The sequence below is a fragment of the Malus domestica genome, chromosome 10 (assembly GCF_042453785.1).
Source record: "Malus domestica chromosome 10, GDT2T_hap1".
Classification (NCBI taxonomy): domain Eukaryota; kingdom Viridiplantae; phylum Streptophyta; class Magnoliopsida; order Rosales; family Rosaceae; genus Malus; species Malus domestica.
In genome coordinates, this window is record NC_091670.1 from 37,756,099 (window position 1) to 37,776,560 (window position 20,462).

Below are 20,462 nucleotides of genomic sequence, written 5' to 3' on the forward strand. Positions count from 1 at the left end.
GAAAAATGGACATATGCACATGGTAGCATTAACAACGGTGGAGAGGCTAGTAGCGGTAATGGTAGGGGTGTGCTGGTTGGGGTGAAGAGGTAGGGGTGTGGTGGTTGGGGTGAAGAGGTAGTGGTGGCGATTGCATCATTGTTGGGGGTTGCAGTGACAACTGGTAGTGGTGATGGCAATAGTGAGGTAAGGCTGGTGGTTGCAGTCGTAGACGGTGTGCCAATGACAGTGGTGGTGAAGGCGATGACAGTGGTGGTGAAGTTGGTGACATTAGCATTGGCGATGGCAATGGTGTGGACGATAGTGATTGTGATGGTGATGACAGTAGCAATTGTAAGGGTTGGTGGTGGTGCTCATAGTGAGGTGTGGCGGCCGGGATGTAAAGGGAGGTGTTGGCAATAGCAATGGTGATTGGGGTGGCAATGACGGCGGTTGTAGTTATGATGGTAGTAATAGTGGCGGTGGTGACGATTATGGCAACGGTGACAACAACAATGATGATGGTAATGGCAGTTGTAGTGCTAGTGGTGGCAGTTGTAGTGCTAGTGGTGGCAGTTGTGGTGGTGGCGGTGGCGATGTGGCCGCAACGACATTGGTGGTGGTGGCAACAATGATGGTGGTAATAGCGTGGTGATATAAGGATAGTGTTTATAGTGGTAAGTGATAACAGTCACTTTGTTTTGTAGAAAGATAAATAATGTCATTCTTAAAAATTAATGAGGATGTTACAGAAGTTCAAAATATTCGTTAAAGACTTAGCTCCACTTTATATAAAAACAGCTTTTAAAAATAACTTACATGTTGCTTTTAAAAGCTGACTATGTCTTTAAAAATATGCAGAATATTTTATTTTTACGAAACACTTTCTTATTGTATAATTTTAAAGTAAAGAAGTTTTGGTAATATAAAAACGCAATACCAAATGGGGCCTCAATCAACCCAATTCATTGACGCCACAAGTCCTAACCTGCTGATGCAGAGAAAAACAACATTTCAACAAAATCAATCTACAAAAGTGTTCATATTTGTGATTATAAAAAACTTGATCTCCATGCAACAAAGAAAGAAAGCGAAGTGAGCTCGTCACGTAATCAAGGTTCTTCTTCTTCTTCTTCATTCGTACTAATTTACAGTTACGAAGCAGCAAAAAGTAACATTTGGTTGATTTCTGAGCTTTCATCTTTTATATTCATTTCGGCAAGATAAACGCTACTCGTCTATATTGACATTTGATTTGTTGACTGCTGTATACTTAATAGGAAATGCATCTGCGAGGCTTACCGCGCATCAACGTTTAAAGTACGAAAGATTGACTTGATGCTCAGGATGCATGGGCAAGAGGAAGAGTACCATCGGATCTGGCAGCAAAGTTCAGTGACTTGGATATCAATGTCGACTCAAGAGATCAGCAAGGCTTATCTTTCCGCAGTTTCCTGTGTCTAGCCTATCAAATTGGGTGCAGATCTGCATTACATCTTTCTCTGATACCTTTCCCATCTCCTTGAGTTTGTATATGACATATTCCGACTTACTGCACACACAAACACGATATAGTTAGCCAATATAAATTTGACTACTTGCAGTGTGAACTCAGAATTACCAAAGAAATAAGTCGACAACTCCAGAAAATGGAAAGAAGTCGAACCAAGTCACAAATAAATGGTCATACAAGCAAAGCTAATGGCGTTTCTGAATAAAAGTTCCGTAGTGTAATAATAATATGCTAACACTATTGATTACTACGATCCAATACAACGAACGAAAATCTAAATCACATTATTGCGTAGCACTGAGACAGCTTATACAAGTAACTCAACCTCAATTAGGGCAGATTGCCGTGGTCACATATTCAACTAGTCATTTTATTCTTCTGCAAAGTTGGTGAAACCTAAGCACTTAGTCAAAAACTTCTGTGCTCATAATCTCCACGTCGCCAAGAATTTGGGTACCAAATTACCAGCAGTTGCAACTCATATACAGTTTGACCTAAGACGACGTTCAGAAAATAATATCCCTTACAGAGCTCAACACAATTGAAACGCTAAGTTGTTAAGACCAGTAGAGGAGGACTGAGCAAACATGATAAGGAGAATGGGGAAGGGGGATTTGTGCACAGCTTCATTTCATATTATCTGCCAATGATCTCTCGTATAATTCTTTTCAGCTCTCATGCAGTTAGACAGCCCTTCGAAATGAGCAGAAATTGAGATTAAATCTTAACCGTTCAATTAAACCCAACTCTCTCTCTCTCTCTCCTCTCCTGCCACACCACACCACACCACAGTCAACTCTCTCTCTCCCTCTCCTTCTTAGTTTCTTCACAAAATTGAGGTGAGAAATTTCACCTCCAACGGCTGCAGAAGATCACAGTGAACAGCTGCAGAAGATCTTCCATCTCCGACAGCCATTCCAAGTGTAGAAGGTAAGATATTTCACCCCAACTCAGAATCAATTTGTGTTTTTTATTTGGAATGATTAAATTAGGGATTTTGAAATGGAATTAGGGTTTTCGAATTGGGGATGAATTCAGAATTTCAGGGTTTAACAATTTGATGGCTGCTATTGTTTCTTGTTTACAGAGGCTGTTGCTAAAATTTGAATCATCCCGCAGTTTGAAGCAATTTGAATCCTCCTGCAATTTCTCCTCCTTTGCTGATGGGTCTTTCCTGAACCGATCGGAATACCAAAATTATTTCAAGTTTACAGAATTTTGGGAAACCGAAAATTACAGTTCAGATTCTGTATGGACTTTCAATTCCCGAACTCATTCAGTCCGGTTTTTGGTTTTGGGTTTTCGATTCGGTTACCAAACCTAAACCAGCCCTAATTGTGGCAGTCAAATGGAAGCTCTTGGGCTTCAGAAAACTTAGTAAGTGGTCTACCAAAATCTAGTTACTCAAATAGGTATTTTATGCATATCTAGTCACCACTAACGGCTGTAGATTACTAAGCTCGAAACATGCCAAAGTTATTTGATTAAGCAAAGAAGGCTAATTCAATACCAGTTCTGGCCTGTACATCCAATTATATACCACTGATGACCAAATTCATATCTAACAAGACAACAATCTCAAACAACAAAACAGATTAAAATGTCAAAAGATGTGATAATAATACATACCTCACAAAGCCGTTATTGTCAATGTCAGCAGCAAGAAACTCGGAAACTGTCATATCCTGACCAAGAACCCACTTCGCCATCTTCCTATGCCGTTTATCCACCCTAGCCTCAGCCAAGTACAAAAATGCTCGAGCAACAGCAAGCGTCGACACAAGCAACCAAACTGAAGCAAAGATGCGGCCTGGTAAAGACTGAAAAGCCCGATCGCCATACCCAACTGTGGTAACTGACATAACCGAAAGATAAAATGAATCCAACCATCCAAGCTTTTCCACAAAATGCATAACACCCACACCGATCCCAATACAAAGAACGACAACTCCCAATGCCAATCCCACCTTCATCCTAATCCTCATCCTCCCCTTCTTAACATCAAATATGTAAGACTCCTTTTTCTCACCCACACCCTTAAGGCTCCTCAAAAAATAATTCTCTTGCAAATCAAGCACGTAACTAACCATCCCACTAAGCAAAATGTCTACAAATCCGAACCCCAACAACACAAACGCTATCGAAAACAACTTGGTTGCAGTAGTAGTAGGCGTAATATCTCCATACCCAATTGTGCACATTGTCACAATACAGAAGTACAATGCATCAACCACAGGGTGCGTCTCCAGAGCCGCAAAATGATCACGGTTAAACCAATATATAATCACACCCAATGCAAGATATATAACAAGAAGTACAACAGCTTGTCTTACAATCGACTGCGAACCGAACTGGGGTCTGGGAACAGAGCGCCGGTTGGCCACCTCGTTGATCACAGCCATGGCAGGAGCTGTTTTCGAGCGGTGGAGGTTGGTTTTGGTCCATGAGTAATTGGGGTCGATGAGCCATGATTGCGGGGTTGGTGGCTGTTGGGATTGTGGGTCCTGTGGGCTTGTGGCTAAGGAGTCCAATAGAGAAGAAGACGAAGGGGGTCTTGAAGTTCTTGGAGAATGGATAGGCAGAGTCAATGCATCGACGAGAGGAGAAGAATCTCGAGGCGAAGCAGTTGCAGGGCCAAAGATTATACGGTCTTTGAACTCCGAAGGCGTTAAAGAGACAGTGAATTCATCATCTTCTGGAAGTGGCCAGAGATTCGATAAAGATGGCAGCTTTCTTCTCGGACTGCCTACGTATGGCAGCAACGGCTCTTTCTCCATCTGGGTCCGCCGGAAAACCGCTTCTGGTGTCGCCGGGAACCGGGATTTTTTGTTTGGTTGAAGAAATGGGATTGTGGGGAGGTTTGCAGGGAACTTGGGGTCAATTTTCAATTTTTGCAACTCTGGGCAGCCTAAATGGAAGCAGAGGCTCTTCCTCTATCTGGGTCGTCCGGAAAACCGCTCTTGGTGCCTCCGGGAAGCCGGAAAACCGGCGATTTTTTTGGTGGTTTGGAAAAATGGGATTGTGGGGAGGTTGAAGAAGGATATAAAAACAGGGAATGACCCAAAATTCACAACTTTCAACTGTTCAATGCAGAAAAAGATACATGGTGAAAATTTTCGAAAAGGGGAATGCGAGAGAGAGAGAGAAGGAGAGAGAGAGAGAGAGAGAGAGAGAGAGAGAGAGAGGGAGGCGGTTGGGGGGGGGGAAGGGAGTTTGATTCGGTCGGTTTGTTGGGAGCTTGGGATGCCAGGCGAAAAGGCGCGAGGAAATAAAAGAGGGGAGAGAATCAACGTTGCAGATTACAGCGAGCGGGAGGCAGAGTTGGACATGTGTTGCGAAGTCAGACTCGGGCGGGCTTGGTTGAAAATGACTCACCCACGCACAGATATTTGGGATTTAATTTATCGGGTATGATATCCACCCATCTGTTTTTTATTTCTCACATATTTTTTTAATTTTCAGTTGTTAAATCGAGTGAATTGAAGAAGATTAGAGGTAGAAATTAATAAAAAGGTGTATAAGAAGTAAAAAGTGATGTATGGATAACACACCCCAATTTATTTTTCAAGCTCCAATTTAGAATTTTGTCTCCAAATCTCAACTCTCTGGATTTTAAGTGATTTATTAGGGATTTATTTATTTTTCAAGGTCCAAGTTAGAATATTAAGATTCATTTTTTTTTTCAAGCTCCAAGTTTTAATTTTGAGTTTTCAGATCTGATACTGTATGTGTCAATAAAAGGTCGTACCCAGTGCACAAGGCTCCCGCTTTACGCAGGGTCATATGAGATACCGTATGAGTCAGTAGCGTATATAATATATAGTTGATTACAACAATGTACCTCACCCGGATTTATATCCTCATCGTTTCCCTTTAAATTAGATTGCAATTATGGGTAACTTATTGTGATGCATGTGTTTTCTAATTTTGTTTAAATGGTATTTGTTTTCTAGCTAACATAAAATTCACATCTAATCTAACATGATTAGATGTGGAACCAAAAATTAGATAAGAACAACACAAAATTAAACATAAAACAATTGTGAAAACTTTAACAATTGAATTAAATTATGAGATTGTTTGATGAAAGAGATACTGGTTGATATTTTTTGTATTCAATTTTTGGTGGAAAGCATCAATTATTTCGTTACTTCTTCTAATGGTCCAATAGAAATGGGGTAAATTGCAATTGGGGGCCTGCAGCAATCCCATAATACCATCGACCATCGAGTTGATATTCTCTCCGGACCTCACTGTCTAGATTTTCTAGTTCTTAAGAACCAGACAAACGGTCAAGATTTTCTGGTTCTTAAGAACCGGACAATGATATCCAGAGAAGATCTCAACTCTCCGCCATCAGACAAATTTGTAGTTATCCTTGTCACTTTGTTATCATCAAATTTGTAACCTTCCAAGTTTCCAACCTTGGTATTTGGAAGACTCGGGAGTCTTTGTTTGGGCATTGACTAACTGGCTTTCTTTGTTTGATCTTAGTTCTCCAACTAAAATTTTGTGAGTATTAGTTTCCACACTGGTTACATTTTATAGCAAGAGCTTAAACAAACCTACTCAATAATAAATCTAGACCGGAACATCCGACGTCGATCCTTACGAATAAACCTAACTGAACAAGGAGTATCAAAAATAAAATAAAAAATTACCTAAATCTAAATCAAGACCATAGGTTGCTAAACTATCTGCCACAAAGTTTTTTTCTTTGTAGACAAGCCAAAGTTCGCATTGCCAAGATCTTGAAAGCAATTCTCGACAGGCCAAAACAAGGAGACCTAAAGGATGATTATTCAAAAAGATCATAGCTCTACACTATAACGAATTCAGGGACCAATATGCTCCACATTGTGTCAAGTTCATAGGTCGTACTTATGAATATTTTGTTCTAAGTACCGAATTTTCAATTGAGCTAAAGTCGAAGGACATTTGCTCCAATTTTCTCCATTGAAAAAAGAGTACATTGGAGAATCAACATACTAGGAGTAGGGATACAAGGAAGGAATAAGCTCATCACACTCTGAGTCTATCACAAAATACATTACTATCATCTTTGCCTATTTGACTCTCTTTCAAACCAAAGAACGTCCCGCAAGAACTGCACCCTTTTAACCACTCTCAAACAGCATGGAGTACCTCATATATTGTGTGATGTTACCTCACATCAACGAGGATTTGCATGCTTTACCAATTTGAAAGTCGCATCTGAATAATATAAATTCAAAGGATATATTTGCACGTCAAGATATTACTGAAAGATATCGAACTCACGGACTAGAAGCATGGATAGAGTTTAATCATCATCTTCAAGGACGCTCCTACGCCTCTGAATCTGGTATAATAAGAGTGACGGAAAGACATGTCAAAACCCAGTACATATTTCCACATAAAAAATAAGGAAAAGAAAAATCATTATACGATGGTCAAAGAAAAATCATTATACGATGGTCACAACTTACAGTGACTTTGGTCTGTTTGGTTGTTTGGTTGTTGATCTGCTCCAACAACGAGATGAGTCTCTCCTCAGATACCTGAAAAATGAAGCAATGAGCACTTTGGTTCTGTTCAAACAAACTCGTTACTTCAAAATAAAAACTAAATAAGCTGTGTGGAGAAACTATAAAACCGACCATGATATGAAATATCACCCCATACCTTCTCAACTATCTGGCCCATTTGAGCAGCTCTCAGTATAACATCTTCAACACCCCTTGCCTTCTCAGGTTTCACCAAAGCAATTCTAGCAACTGTACGTGCATAGTAGCAGACGAATTAGATCAACAGACAAGGCTAACCCAACGTAATTCTACCAACAAATCATTTTTCAATCCTTCCTACTTTAAACAACCTACTTATAGTGCCAAAATACACGAGACAAAGAATTGGTTAGTAGGGATGATATCCGAAATTTTCTAAAGCGTACAAGTAAAATAATCATATTAAGTAATGGCAACGTTAGATATATCAGCTTACTTCTTTCACGAGCTTCGCCTGACACAATCTGACTAAGCATCATCTGCCTCCGCTCTTCGGCCTCCCTGCATTAATTGCATTATGTATTAATCAAATCAATAAGAACATTTTGGAAAAGGGTTGTCCCAATTGATCTGAAACCCAACCTCTTGGCATCTTCATTTGCCTTGTGCTGCTCTGGGTTTTGTTGTTGCCCTCCAGACCCTCCCTGTTGATCAATGTAAGGTAGTGAGATCAGCAAGGAATCAAAAGAAAATGCAACCACAGATTTTGGCGAATATATTCAAACGAACAAAAGCTGATTGCTGATTGCTTACCGCACCATGTTGAGCCATAAGCTCCTGCATTCTTCTTTGTCTGATTGCTTCCAGTTCAGGATCAGCCTAAAAAAGAGCCCAAAGATTTAAAAACAACAAAAGTCAAACGATGGGCAAACAAAAACACTTTAGGAAAAAGCAAACCGTAATCATCATACAGACTTCACCTACAATAATATTTTGCTAACCACAAAGATATGTATACCAGAAACTATATCTACAGCATTCAGTTCCTGCCATTGGCCATCCATTGAAACCAACTCAGCTACCTAAGTGATTCTTTTCATAAGTATACACGCACATATGGGGATCCCATTTCAGCTACAAAGTGCAGAACTTGAATAGCGCACTTGGATAGAGTTTAATGAAATCTAGGAACTCAGAGCTCAGTGAAAATATAACCCGTTTCTGAGTTATTTAACCCAAACCCATCTTAGACCAGCAAAGAAACATGATTGAGAAATCGCAACCCATTTTCCCCATCCCTCCCAAAAACCCCATCACGTAGTACATTTCACATCTCAGGTGCCAAATGAAAAACCAAAAGTCAGGCAGTTTGGAACACCCTACGAAGAACAAGGCAGTCTACGAAATCTCTTGAATACACATACAGACAATCCGCGCAATGTTCAAAGCCATGCTTACACATCTATGCTCCAATATAACTACTAACTCTCTTTGAGCATGTTTCACAGTTTCGGGAAGTTTTCAAATCCCATTAATTTCCATGCCTGCTCGGCGTAAAAATCCACGCCCTATAATTCCGAAAGCTACAACACTCTTCCTGTCACAAAAGTTTACAGGCAGCTCCTATTTCGTAGTAAACATTGAGCTACCGATATTCATTTCTTAGTCAATTGCATACCCAAAATCCCTTAAAAATCACAATCCCACGCGAAATTAGAATCGTGCAAACATAATCAAAGAGTTTTCAAACCCTGATTTCCAGAAAGAAGATTAAAATCGACAAGAAATTTATACAATTGAGTAAATTTACAAGCATTGTAAACCCTAATCTCTCCATATTTGGTATCTGAAACTAAAAATAGCAGCCGAAAAAGATGCAAAAATGAAATCGAAAATATCAGAGAGAGAAAATACGTTACCATTGATTCGAGTTGTGGATGAGCGATCGAGTCTTCGAAACAAGTTGCGTTCGGCAGGCGCGGATTCTATAAGCTTTTCATATATCTTTTATATGTGTAAAGGGATAAAAGGGGAAAGAAAACAATCGCTTTGAATGAAATCTTTAATGAAGGGATTCTCTTTTCCTTTTTCTTTATGTTGTGGGATTCACATTATTTTAATCTTTAACGATTTGAACCGTTTGTTTTTTAAATTGCATCTTATAGATTATTCTTGTAAAATATTAGCCAAATTGGAAATCGGAAATGTTTAAGACATCTAATTGGGCCTAAAGAAATTAACGAATATTTTGTTATATAAGAAATAATAAAATTTTATCTTAATAATGAAATAAGCAAATGGTTTCGAATTGAATTGAATTTTTGCAAAGATGATCTATGAATCGAGACTTACAAAATAAACAATTTAGATTGTTGAAGTTCGATGTGGAGTGAGCCCCACACTTAATCACCATTTTTTGAAAAAAAAAATGGAGATCCCTTTGCATAAATGCTATGCACTTTCAAAATCTCAAAGTTATGCTACTTAGTAACAATGTTCTAAAAAACGCTAGGCGCTAGTCGGGTGGCGGCATGGGGCCTAGTGCTTAAGCGGTTAGACGGAGCTTAGACGGGCGCCTAGGCGAACCAGGCATATTTGAATAAAATTTATTAGGGTAAAATACAAAAAACTACCTCAACTATTGGTGTTACGACACTTTCATACCTCATCTTTTAAAATTGACAATGTCATACCTTATCTTACGAATTTGTGTCAATGTTATACCTTCCGTTAGGGTTGGCGTGAATTTCTCAGTTAAATGCTGACGTGGCTTGATCCGGGACCAATTTTCTATTAAAATATTATTAAAAACTAAAAAAAAATATATTAAATATTAAAATAATAAAGAAAAGTTTAAAATAAAAAATAAAAATAAAAAACCTAAGGTCAATTCGTCCTTCCCCCTCTCTCTCCCCCCATCTTCCTGCAACCCAGAAATAAGAAGATGAGGAGGAAGGAAAAAAAAAAAAAAAAACCCCAACCCAACCCAGTTCTCCCCCCTCCCCAACAAACCCAGAAAGAATGAGGAAGAAGAAGAAGAAGAAGAGAGAGAAGAAAGAAAAAAAACAAAACAAAACCCAGTTCATCTGTCCCCCGCCGCACCCACCCTCTTCCCTCCACACCCATTCCCCCCATTTTCCCAGGTTCTCAACCTTCGAAATCAGCTTGGCAAAGGTTTCCCGATTCCACCTCAACAGGATCTGGGTTTTTTTTTTTTTTTTGGGTTGTAGGTAGTGGGTGTGAGGTTGGGTGCGAAGGTGTGGAGAGTGGGTGCGAGGAGAAGAAGGGGGTGGGGAAGGGGGAAGACAAATTGGTTTTTTTTTTCTCTTCTTTTTTTCTGGGTTACAATTGTAGGAAGGGGGAAGAAGATGATGATGGGGAGAATAGAAAGAAGGGGGAGGGGACGAATTGATTGAGTGTTTTTTTTTTTTTGGTAAATTATATAGTAACCCCTCAGGTTTGAGGTCTATTACAACCTCATATAACATTTTTAAAACATTTCACTTTTATACCTCACGTACTATTTTATTTCAAAATGATACATCCGTTAGATTTTCCATCTATTAATCTGTTAAATGCTGACGTGGCTGCCACATTTGTGCCACATGGCTGCCAAATGTGTGCTACGTGGCAAAAAAAAAATTTAATTTTTTTGTTTAAAAAAACTCGAATCTTCTAAAAATAAAAAAAATAAAAAAATAAAAACTGAAAAACACAGAACCCACACCCCACCTTCCCCACAACCCCTCCCCACCTATCTTTTTCCCCGAGCCCTCCCCTTCCCTGCAACCCAAACACCCATTCTCACCCTAACCCCACCTCCCCCGCCAGCCCCCAACCTCACCTCCCCCAACCCCCCACCCCAGCCCACCTCCCTCTCCTCCACCCTCTTCACCTCCCATCCCATCCAAAAACCCACCTAATCCTATCCAAACAAAAACCCACCATGCGAGCGGCGGAACATGGTACGACGTTGAAGCCGAAATGGAAACGGAAGACGAGCTCCGCTTACGGCTGGTATGGTGGACGGGGGCAGCGACGAAGGCAATTTGATGGTGGAGGACGGCGAGAGGGACGAAATGGGTTTCGCGAGGGAGTTGAAATTGGGGCAAGTCCCGAGCTTTAAGTGCTTGGAGGCGGTGCGAGACGGGTTCGAGGCGGAGAACAAGGCGCCGCAAAAGGAGCATCAGAGCTTCACCGCTTTAGGCATACCAGTGTCGGTGTTTGTTTGGATGGGATTGGGTGGGGTTTTTTTATGGGAGGGGAGGTGAAGAGGGTGGAGGAGAGGGAGGTGGGCTGGGGTGGGGGGTTAGGGGAGGTGAGGTTGGGGGCCTGGCGGGAGAGGTGGGGTGGTGGGAAGGGATGTTTGGGTTGTGGGGAAGGGGGAAAGCTCGGGGAAGAAGATGGGTGGGGTGTGGGTTCTGTGTTTTTCAGTTTTTTTTTTTTTTTTTTTTTTTTTTTTTTTAGAAGATTCGGGTTTTAAAAAAAAATTAAAAATTTTTTTTGGCCACGTGGCACATATTTGGCAGCCATGTGGCACACATTTGGCAGCCACATCAGCATTTAACAAATTAATAGATGGAAAATTTAACGTATGTATCATTTTGAAATAAAATAGTACGTGAGGTATGAAAGTGAAATGTTTTTAAAATGTTGTATGAGGTTGTAATAGACCTCAAACCTGAGGGGTTACTATGTAATTTACCCTTTTTAAAAAAGAAAAAACTTTTCTTTATTATTTTAATATTTAAAAATTATTAAATTTTTTTTTTAGATTTTAATAATATTTTAATAATTTTTTAATAGAAAATGGGCCACATATCAAGCCATGTCAGCATTTAACTGAGAAATTCACGCCAACCCTAACGGAAGGTATAACATTGTCACAAATTCGTAAGATGAGGTATGACATTGTCAATTTTAAAAGATGAGGTATGAAAGTGTCGTGACACCAATAGTTGAGGTAGTTTTTTGTATTTTACCCAATTTATTATATATCCTATAAATAAGTATTTATTTACACCTAAATGTATTAGAAATTTAGAAGAAGAAAAATAAAATGTGCATAATACAAGTTGTTTTTGTAATATGAAGGGGTTTGAAATGCTTTATTACTTGGATATTATCTCTTTACAATGCCAATGGGAAATCGGCTTCTAAGGTAAGTTGTTCAAATCTATAAAATAAGCCCTCCCACATCGCCCAATGATGTGGATCCTCTAGGCCTTATATATATATTCACATCTCTACCTAGTACAAGGCTTTTTGGAAGCTCACTGGCTTCGGGTTCTATCAAAACTCAAAAGTTAAGCGTGTTCGTAGCAAGAGCAATCTCAGGATGGGTGACCCTGTTAAAACCCACCCCATTCTATTTAAAAATGTTTTTTTTTTAGTTCTTAATTGGTGAGCCAAGGGGCCCACCCCTCTTATTTTTGTATCCCCGTGAACCCCCCCTTCCTCCTTTCTTCTTCTTTTTCGTGTTCTGTCTCTCCCTGTAGCTCTCTCTCCCTCTCTCCCTCAACCTCCCGCATCCCTCTCTCCCTCAAACTCTCGTCTCTCTCCCTCCCCCTGGACTCGCGAGGACCTTAGCACCATCAGGAGAGACTCCCTACGAACCCGGGGACCCCTGTCCGGCGAGATAGACGGCTCGGAGCAAAGCTCCGACGAGTCTTCTTCCTGTTTCAGTTCGGGTAAGCCTCTAATCTCTCACTCTCGTACCTAGCTTGAAGTTTGGTGGTGATTTGGGAGTCTAAACCTTCCATTTTACGTAGGTTTTTCTTTGGAAACGGTTTGGGTGAACACACCCACTTTTCCGGCGAACCCGTGCACTTCGAGGACTTTTCCGGTCACCTCCGACCGAGTTACGGCGTTTGGAAGGTAGCAATCTATTCCTCTCTCTTTGTTCTTCACGTTCGTACATAGATCGGAGCTTGAAGCTCCAGTTTTCAGGTGACCGGAGTTGTAGCAGCTCCGGCCTTCTTCTTCCTCGGCACCAGGCCGTCTGGCCTCTCCCATTTCCTCCTCGGGCCTTAGGCCCGTGTGGTCTTTAGCCCAAAACCCTAGTCCCCTTTATTTTTTTTTAGTTAGTTTTGTTATTTGGTTTCTTTTTAAAACCTTAGGGCCTTGGGCCGGTTAGATATTAAAGGGCTTAAGCCCTGTCTTTTTTTTATAAGGCCTTAAGGCCTTTATATTTTGGTGGTGTATGTGAACCATGTGTGTGTGAGTGCATTTAGGCGTGTGTGTGTGTGTGATTAGGCATGCACATGCATGCCGTGCGTGTGTGTGTGTGTGTGTTGTTAAGTATATGTTTGGGCTTAATGCCCAAACCCCTTTCCCAACCCTAAACCATTTTAACCCAAAATCCTAGGTTCCTAAAATCCTTTAAAATCCTAAACCCATCCAATCCCAAATTCCCTATTTTATTTAATTCAACCCAATATTTTAGAAAATCCTTTTATTTATTAATTATATTTTTGTGCTTAGGTAAAGTTGCTATTAAGGAAATTCGTAATCCCGATTCGCGCGATTCTTCTGCTAAGGAATATTTGTGAGTGGACCCCTTCTAAAATTACATGATTTGATAATTTAATTGCATAAATGATTAGCATGCCTACGGATTTATGATTTGATTTATGTGAAGCCTGATGATTTAATATATTGATTTTCGTCTCGTGTTTTGGTGAGGAATTAATTGTTAGCCTATATTGAGCTATATTTTAATATATATCGTATTTTCTATAAAAACCATAAACTGGTAGACTATCTGACAGATGACGATAGGATGCTAGAACATGTTTTGAACCCCTCTTTATAGTGTAGACGATGATCGGTAACCTACGCTATGAAGTGGTATTTATGAGAGACGTAAATATTTGTGCGTACCTAGTAGACACTATGCCGCCTGGGGCGAGGATCTGGTGTTGGCATGTGGGCCGGGAGAAATAATCCCTAGCGAAAGGCTGAGGGACACGGAGACAGGCATTGGGCCGGGAGGGAGTTATCTCTGGCTACGGGCACAGAGACTGAGGTGCAGGCATTGGGCCGGGAGTTATATTTATTCAGTGATCTTTCTAGCAGCACACCGCGTTTACGAGACGATTTATGATACGTTTACTGTTTTGATTTCCGCGATGCGTATTCCGCGATATGGCTTTTGAGATATTTTGGCATGCTAGGATTTTTATTAAATCCATCACTTATTATGCTAGTAGTTTTCATTTATATAAACTTTGGGGGTTAGTATGTTGATAACTGTTTTATTATTATTGTATATATAAACTTGGTCCACTCACCCTTGTTTTGCGCCCCCATTCAGGACTTAGAATCAAGGCACCTAATCCCGGCGTCAAGACACTTCCGCAGCAGCATCTTCGGATCCTCTTGATGTAGGACCCACTCCTTTATTCATTAAATTTTATCTTAATTCTTTTTAGTGATTAGGTTTAGTTGTATGCATCTGAGCACGTTCCTAAAAGTTTTAACTTAGTATTTTAAATTTCTAACCCTTATTTATTATTTTTATTCTTAGTTTTTGTATCAATTAATGGCTTTCGTCACCCCCGGGTGTCGGCCAGCACGTGTCGGTCCTGGTATTCGGGGAATATCAGGGTCGGGGCGTGTCAGACCCACTAGGAAGTTCTCGTATGAGTTCCTAGAAACAAAACCATGAGGGCGTGGTCGGGGCCCAAAGCGGATAATATCATGCTACGGTAGAATCGAGCCCGGGATGTGATGGGGCCTAAGCCTGGATGTGCCACCTAGAGATTGTAAAAAGAAACCAAAAAGCCACTGTAGCTCACATCCCCCAATGTATCTAATTCAATTAGCGAACCAAAGAGGCCATCCATGCTTCGATATTTACAAAGAACACTCTAGTGTAAAAACAAAAAACAAAAAAAACAAAGAACACTCTAGCAAAAGGCGGTGGAAGTTGCGTGGGCCATCACCCTTTTTTTTTCTCTCTACAATTTTTTTTCTCTCTAATCTTCTTGGTAATCTCAGAGCAGGATTATGATTCTCTTTCTAGCCATTTTTTAGAACATTGCTTAGTAATACGCTCTAAGAGGATGATTCCCTCCCCTTTTAATTTTTGTCCTTTTCTAATTTTGTTCCCTTTTCGTCATTTCCACTCGAATGGTTACGGTTAAATCACGTTAACATCTTATAGATCATCCTTGCAAAATATTTCGAACTTTAACGATTCGAACTGTTTATTTTTTGGGGTGTGATATCCACACACCCATTTTTACTTCGTACACACCCTTTTAATTTTCGGCCTTTGGATCGGATGAATTGAAGAAGATCAAATGACAAAAATCAACAAGGGTGTGTGGATAGCACACCCCTATTTTTTAAGTTGCATCTCATAGATCATCCTTGCAAAATATTAGCCAAATCGGAAATCGGAAATGTTTAAGACATATAATTGGGCTCAAAGAAATTAACAAATACTTGTTATATAAGAAACAATGAAATTTGATTTTAATAATTAAATAAGCAAATGGTTTCGAATTGAATTGAATTTTTGCATGGATGATCTATGAATCGAGACTTACAAAATAGATGATTCAGATCGTTGAAGTTCGATGTGGAGTGAGCCCCACACTTAATCACCATTTTTTGAAAAAAAAATGGAGATCCCTTTGCATAAATGATATGCACTTTCAAAATCTCAAAGTTATGCTACTTAGTAACAATGTTCTAAAAACGCTAGGCGCTAGTCGAGTAGTGGCATGGGGCCTAGCGCTTAGACGGGCGCCTAGGCGAACTAGGCATATTTGAATAAAATTTATTATATATCCTATAAATAAGTATTTATTTACACCTAAACGTATTAGAAATTTGGAAGAAAAAAAAATGTGCATATTACAAATTGTTTTTGTAATATGAAGGGGTTTGAAATGCTTTATTGCTTGGATATTATCTCTTTACAATGCCAATGGGAAACCGGCTTCTAAGGGATTTAATTATGCAACAAATCATTTTGTACAAATCTATAAAATAAGCCCTCCCACATCGCCTAATGATGTGGATCCTCTAGACCTTATATGTATATTTTCATCTCTACATAGCACGAGACCTTTTGAAAGCTCACTGACTTCGGTTTCCATCGAAACTCCAAAGTTAAGCGAGTTCGCAGCAAGAGCAATCCCAGGATGGGTGACCCACTGGGAAGTTCTCGTGTGAGTTCCCAAAAACAAAACCATGAGGGCGTGGTCGGATCCCAAAACTGACAATATCGTGCTACGATGGAGTCGAGCCCGGAATATAGTGGGGCCCGGACGAGGATGTGACACCTAGAGATTGTAAAAAGAAACCATAAAGCCACTGTAGCTCACAAACCCCAATGTATCTAATTCAATTAGCGAACCAAAGAGGCCATCCATGATTCGATATTTACAAATAACACTCTAGTTCTGTAAAACAAAAAACAAAAAAACAAAGAACACTCTAGCAAAAGGCGGTGGAAGTTGCGTGGGCCATCACCCTTCTTTTTTTCTCTCTCTAATCTTCTTGGTAATCTTAGAGTAGGATTATGATTCTCTTTCTAGCCCTTTTTTTAGAACATTGATTAGTACTACGCTATGAGAGGAGGATTCCCTCCCCTTTTAATTTTTGTCCCTTTCCAATTTATTTTCCTTTTCGTCATTTCCACTTGAACGGTTACAGTTAAATCAAGTTAACATCTTACATTGACTTATTTTCTTAATTGTTGAATTGTATAAATTAAACAAAAATGTAAGTTTTTAAATCAATCGCATATTACATAGGAAACTGTTATTAACATTCCAAAAATTTTATCCTACACTTCTCATGGATGCATTTTTCTTTCTACTTATAGAAAATTTGAAGATTAAAATAATTTTTTTTAAGTGCCAATAAAAATTCTTTATAACATAGTATCATAATGTAAGTTTTTATCATAGGCAGAAATTGGATTTGGCCCCACATGGTACTATGTAGCACTCTTCTTATCTTTGCTATGAACATGATTACCCGAACATAAAAGTCTACATGCCTTTTTAACTAATGAAGATAATAAACACACATTTTTTTTAAATTAAATAAAAATAAGAGACAAAATTAAACAAAATCGTGTGAAAGACTAGAAAAGATGCATATTTATCTTTTCTCTTAACGAGCATACAACTTCAAACATTAACCTGCCCTCATTTTATTCAGCAAGTTAGTACTACGATTTAGTTATATTTATTTTCGGTTATAAATAGCAGGTATTAAATTTGATTCTCACAAAAAAAAATTTAAACCATATTTATAGCGAGTCCACTCCCACACTTCTTAATATATATAATATTGTATGGAGTAAAAAACGTGTCATCATTTCATTTTTATTATAATTAAAGAAATTGTTATTAACACTTCAAACATTTTATTATGCATTCATCACAGGTTTATTTTTTTTCTAAATATAGAAAATTTAAATTACTAATAACACCTCTCTAATTAATTTTTTTTTCTTTTAATAATTGCTTAAATCTACAAAGAACGCAAAATATCTTACAAAACCAAGGGTGAGGGCAGGAATCTTCACCAAAAAAAAAAGAGGACGCAGGAAAAGAAAAGAAAATGACTGATTAAGAAATAAAGTAATCCAAAGTCCCGATCGCCAACCCATACAACTCACTTTCCAGCCGTTGGATTCCGACAAATCAACATCTGCATGGTCCAGGAAAGTGGAAACCGAACATACTTGTCACAATCCAACGGTCCAAAATCCCCAAATCACATCTTAAATCTAATGCTTGTACATGTTCATACCCAATCACACCTCACTCTGCTGAGAGCTCACTTTTGGTTAACTGTTAAGTCAAAACAATCAGTGAGAACATCACAAAATCATAAGATTCAAGAAGCTAAATCTGCTATATCCAAAATCTTAAAAACCCAAATCTCCAGTTCCCAAAAAGATCCAGAAATCGAGAGAGAGAGAGAGAGAGAGAGAGGAGAGAGAGAGATCAAAACCCAGGAGAAACAGAGGGTGAAGCAAATGGGAGTGACAATGGGTCTGAATCTGCTGCTGCTGATGGCTATGGTGGCCACCAACATACTCTCACTCTACCACCTCTCCTCCACTCTCCAAACCCCAAAACCCCCAACTCCCCAGCCAGTCCCTGACCACCTTCTCCACCAGCTCCACACATTACGCGCCACCATCAACCACCTCACGCGCGACCACCCTTCCCCATCAACCGCCACCGCCAAAACAACCAAACCCGACATCCCCTCAGATCTCCTCCTCTACTCTCAGCTCTCCCCCATCGCCTCCTCCTGCCACAACCACCCTGACCTCGTCCACAAGTACATGACCTACACCCCCTTCTCTCTCTGCCCACTCGACTCCGACCTTGCCGAGGCACTCATTCTCCGCGGCTGCCACCCGCTCCCCCGCCGCCGATGCTTCACAAGAACCCCACCAAAACCCACTTCTTCTCTCCCCCTGAATCCGTTTCCTCCTTCGCTTCCGGACTCCAATGTCTTGTGGGACAAGTATTCCTGCAAAAGCTTCAGCTGCCTCGGCGGCAAAAACCCCAACTTGGGCTTCGACCTGCCTCACGAAGTGTCCACTTTCATGAGTTACAAGTCGGAGCTCGACCTCCCAATCCCTCAGCTCTTCCAAATCGCCAAAGCCGCCAACTCGGTCCTCCGTCTCGGCGTCGACATCGGCGGCGGAACTGGGACTTTCGCGGCGAGGATGAAGCTCTACAATGTCACCGTTGTCACGACCACGATGAACCTTGGAATCCCCAACAATGAGGCGGTGGCGCTGAGAGGGTTGGTCCCAATTCACGCGCCGCTGCAGCAGCGGTTGCCAATGTTCGACGGGGTGGTGGATCTGGTGCGTTGCGGGCACGCCGTGAACCGGTGGATACCGGCGACGGCATTGGAGTTTTTGCTGTTTGATGCGGATAGAGTGTTGAGGGGAGGAGGGTACTTGTGGTTGGATAAATTTTTCAGCAAAGGGGTGGATCTTGAGAAGGTTTTTGGACCGTTGATTGGGAAATTGGGGTACAGGAAGGTGAAGTGGGCTACTGCAAATAAGAACGATTCCGGCGGGATCAAGAATGGTGAGGTTTACTTGTCTGCTCTGCTCCAAAAACCTGTCTCGAAATGAGGTTGCAATTTGAGGTACTAAACTGCTTTCTGCAATTTTTGGTATAAACTGATTCGTGCAATTAGTTGGATCTAGCATTTGTTGGTGGTTAATTACTTTGTAGCTACAATGTCAGCTGAATATAAAGTGCACTCGAATTAAGTAGATTGAGAATCGCGTCGCTGTCTTAGAACTCGTTTGAATGTGCTTTTAAAGAAAATGTTTTTTGGTTTCAAAAACACTTATACTGCTTTCTGCAAGAAGCACCGGTTTTGTGCTTCTTCCCGGAAGTACTTTAAGTGCTTTTCAGAATTTACTTGCATTTTTACTAAGGATTGGTTCCAAAAACATTTTCATCAAAAGCGTTTTCAGTCATTTTAAAAGTACATTCAAACAAACACTTAGTTTGGTTTGAAGTTTTGCGCATTATTTGCAGGTCCTAAATATGATTGTTTCGTCTCTGATATGTTTTGCGTGATCTGGTTGTGGCATTCATGTCTTTGTTGGACAAAGTTCTATGAGATCTTAATACGAACCAGAGCCAGTCACGTTAGTTCTTTCGTTGCTATCATCTAGCATGGTGTTCTAGGAGGAACATGGCATTCGCCTTCGGTGTACATTGTCTTTAGGCCTCTTGAATTGCTGAGTGTTTGCTAGAATTTACTTTGTCTGTGAATAATCCAAGATGTGCTACCTGGTAAACCTTGCGTAAAATTTTCGGAGAGATGACATTGACAATCTGTTTAGCGTTCTACTGTAATGTAACGTCGTAAGCAGTAGTTTTAATCATATGTGAATCATACTCGACATTTTCTAAGTGCTCGGACGTGGTGGTGTTGGATCATCGCACCATCTGCACACGGTGATTCAAACTAAAGGGAACCTTAACTGGTATTTTTGTGCTTACTGACTGTAACTTACAATCTGACTGAGATGGGGTTTTGTGCTTGGGCTGCAGGCATTGCCGTCAATCGTTGCTGCTAACGAACATACACCTCTCCTGAGAAGATGGGCGTCCTTCATCGAGCAATGAGACAGTATACCTACGTTCTCCGATCTAAAGCGAGTTACACCTCAAGCTACTTGTTAATGATGTAAACAATCGTCGAACGTCGCAAAATATGTAACGCTATCAAAGGTTCCCAAGGAGGGAGAAGCCGAAATTAGGCGCGTTCTCACCCTCAGTTAATGGTTTTTGGTAGGATTACTCTTGACTAATTGTAATATTTATTCCAATTAATTCTTCATAAATGAATCCGAAGAGCAATTATGCTTTCCGGTAGGCTTTAACACGTTACACGTGAAGTAGCTTTAAGTGTTGTGAAAAGCGTGGATTCCATGCACGAAAGGTTGGGGAAAAAAGCAAAGGAAA

At 40.2% G+C, this 20,462-nt stretch overlaps 3 protein-coding genes and 1 long non-coding RNA gene across 6 annotated transcripts; 2 read left to right on the forward strand and 2 right to left on the reverse strand.

The window, feature by feature from the left end:
- Positions 1-963: 963 nt before the first annotated feature.
- On the reverse strand, positions 964-6,511 carry LOC103446212 (two-pore potassium channel 3-like). The gene is made up of 3 exons (XM_070806518.1): positions 5,954-6,511; positions 3,122-4,729; positions 964-1,531 (listed from the first exon to the last, which is right to left on the reverse strand). Exons 2-3 carry the CDS (start codon positions 4,267-4,269, stop codon positions 1,387-1,389), a joined length of 1,293 nt encoding a protein of 430 aa, XP_070662619.1. The 5' UTR covers positions 4,270-4,729; positions 5,954-6,511; the 3' UTR covers positions 964-1,386.
- On the reverse strand, positions 3,232-9,045 carry LOC103446213 (uncharacterized). Of its 2 annotated transcripts, XM_070806519.1 has the most exons (8): positions 8,898-9,043; positions 7,792-7,857; positions 7,621-7,682; positions 7,475-7,539; positions 7,157-7,248; positions 6,961-7,032; positions 6,773-6,833; positions 3,232-3,347 (listed from the first exon to the last, which is right to left on the reverse strand). In XM_070806519.1, exons 1-7 carry the CDS (start codon positions 8,898-8,900, stop codon positions 6,795-6,797), a joined length of 399 nt encoding a protein of 132 aa, XP_070662620.1. In that variant the 5' UTR covers positions 8,901-9,043; the 3' UTR covers positions 3,232-3,347; positions 6,773-6,794. The 2 variants fall into 2 exon arrangements, with proteins under 2 accessions (XP_070662620.1, XP_008383510.1); XM_008385288.4 differs by lacking the exon at positions 3,232-3,347 and having other exon boundaries at positions 6,402-6,833; positions 8,898-9,045.
- Positions 9,046-12,418: 3,373 nt separating this feature from the next.
- LOC103423725 (uncharacterized) lies at positions 12,419-14,493 on the forward strand. Its single transcript, XR_011572030.1, has 4 exons — positions 12,419-12,668; positions 12,750-12,855; positions 13,462-13,525; positions 14,294-14,493. It is a non-coding gene; the product is annotated as an uncharacterized lncRNA (long non-coding RNA).
- A 3,193-nt stretch (positions 14,494-17,686) lies between these two features.
- On the forward strand, positions 17,687-20,382 carry LOC103446217 (probable methyltransferase At1g29790). 2 transcript variants are annotated; one of them, XR_011572031.1, is made up of 3 exons: positions 17,687-19,125; positions 19,527-19,952; positions 20,049-20,382. XR_011572031.1 is itself a non-coding variant. In XM_008385296.4 (2 exons), exon 1 carries the CDS (start codon positions 17,738-17,740, stop codon positions 19,109-19,111), a length of 1,374 nt encoding a protein of 457 aa, XP_008383518.4. In that variant the 5' UTR covers positions 17,687-17,737; the 3' UTR covers positions 19,112-19,125; positions 20,049-20,382. The 2 variants fall into 2 exon arrangements, 1 of the variants encoding a protein (XP_008383518.4); XM_008385296.4 differs by lacking the exon at positions 19,527-19,952.
- Positions 20,383-20,462: the final 80 nt, after the last annotated feature.

Bases quoted from the DNA above. Each gene is read 5' to 3' on its own strand.
- LOC103446212 (XM_070806518.1), bottom strand. From the start codon at position 4,269: ATGGAGAAAGAGCCGTTGCTGCCATACGTAGGCAGTCCGAGAAGAAAG. The intron at 1,532-3,121 runs GTATGTATTATT...TTGTGTGTGCAG, and splicing joins GACAATAACGGCTTTGTGAG to TAAGTCGGAATATGTCATAT.
- LOC103446213 (XM_070806519.1), bottom strand. The intron at 7,683-7,791 runs GTAAGCAATCAG...ATTGATCAACAG, and splicing joins TTATGGCTCAACATGGTGCG to GGAGGGTCTGGAGGGCAACA. The intron at 7,033-7,156 runs GTATGGGGTGAT...TTCATTTTTCAG, and splicing joins TGGGCCAGATAGTTGAGAAG to GTATCTGAGGAGAGACTCAT.
- LOC103446217 (XM_008385296.4), top strand. From the start codon at position 17,738: ATGCTTGTACATGTTCATACCCAATCACACCTCACTCTGCTGAGAGCT.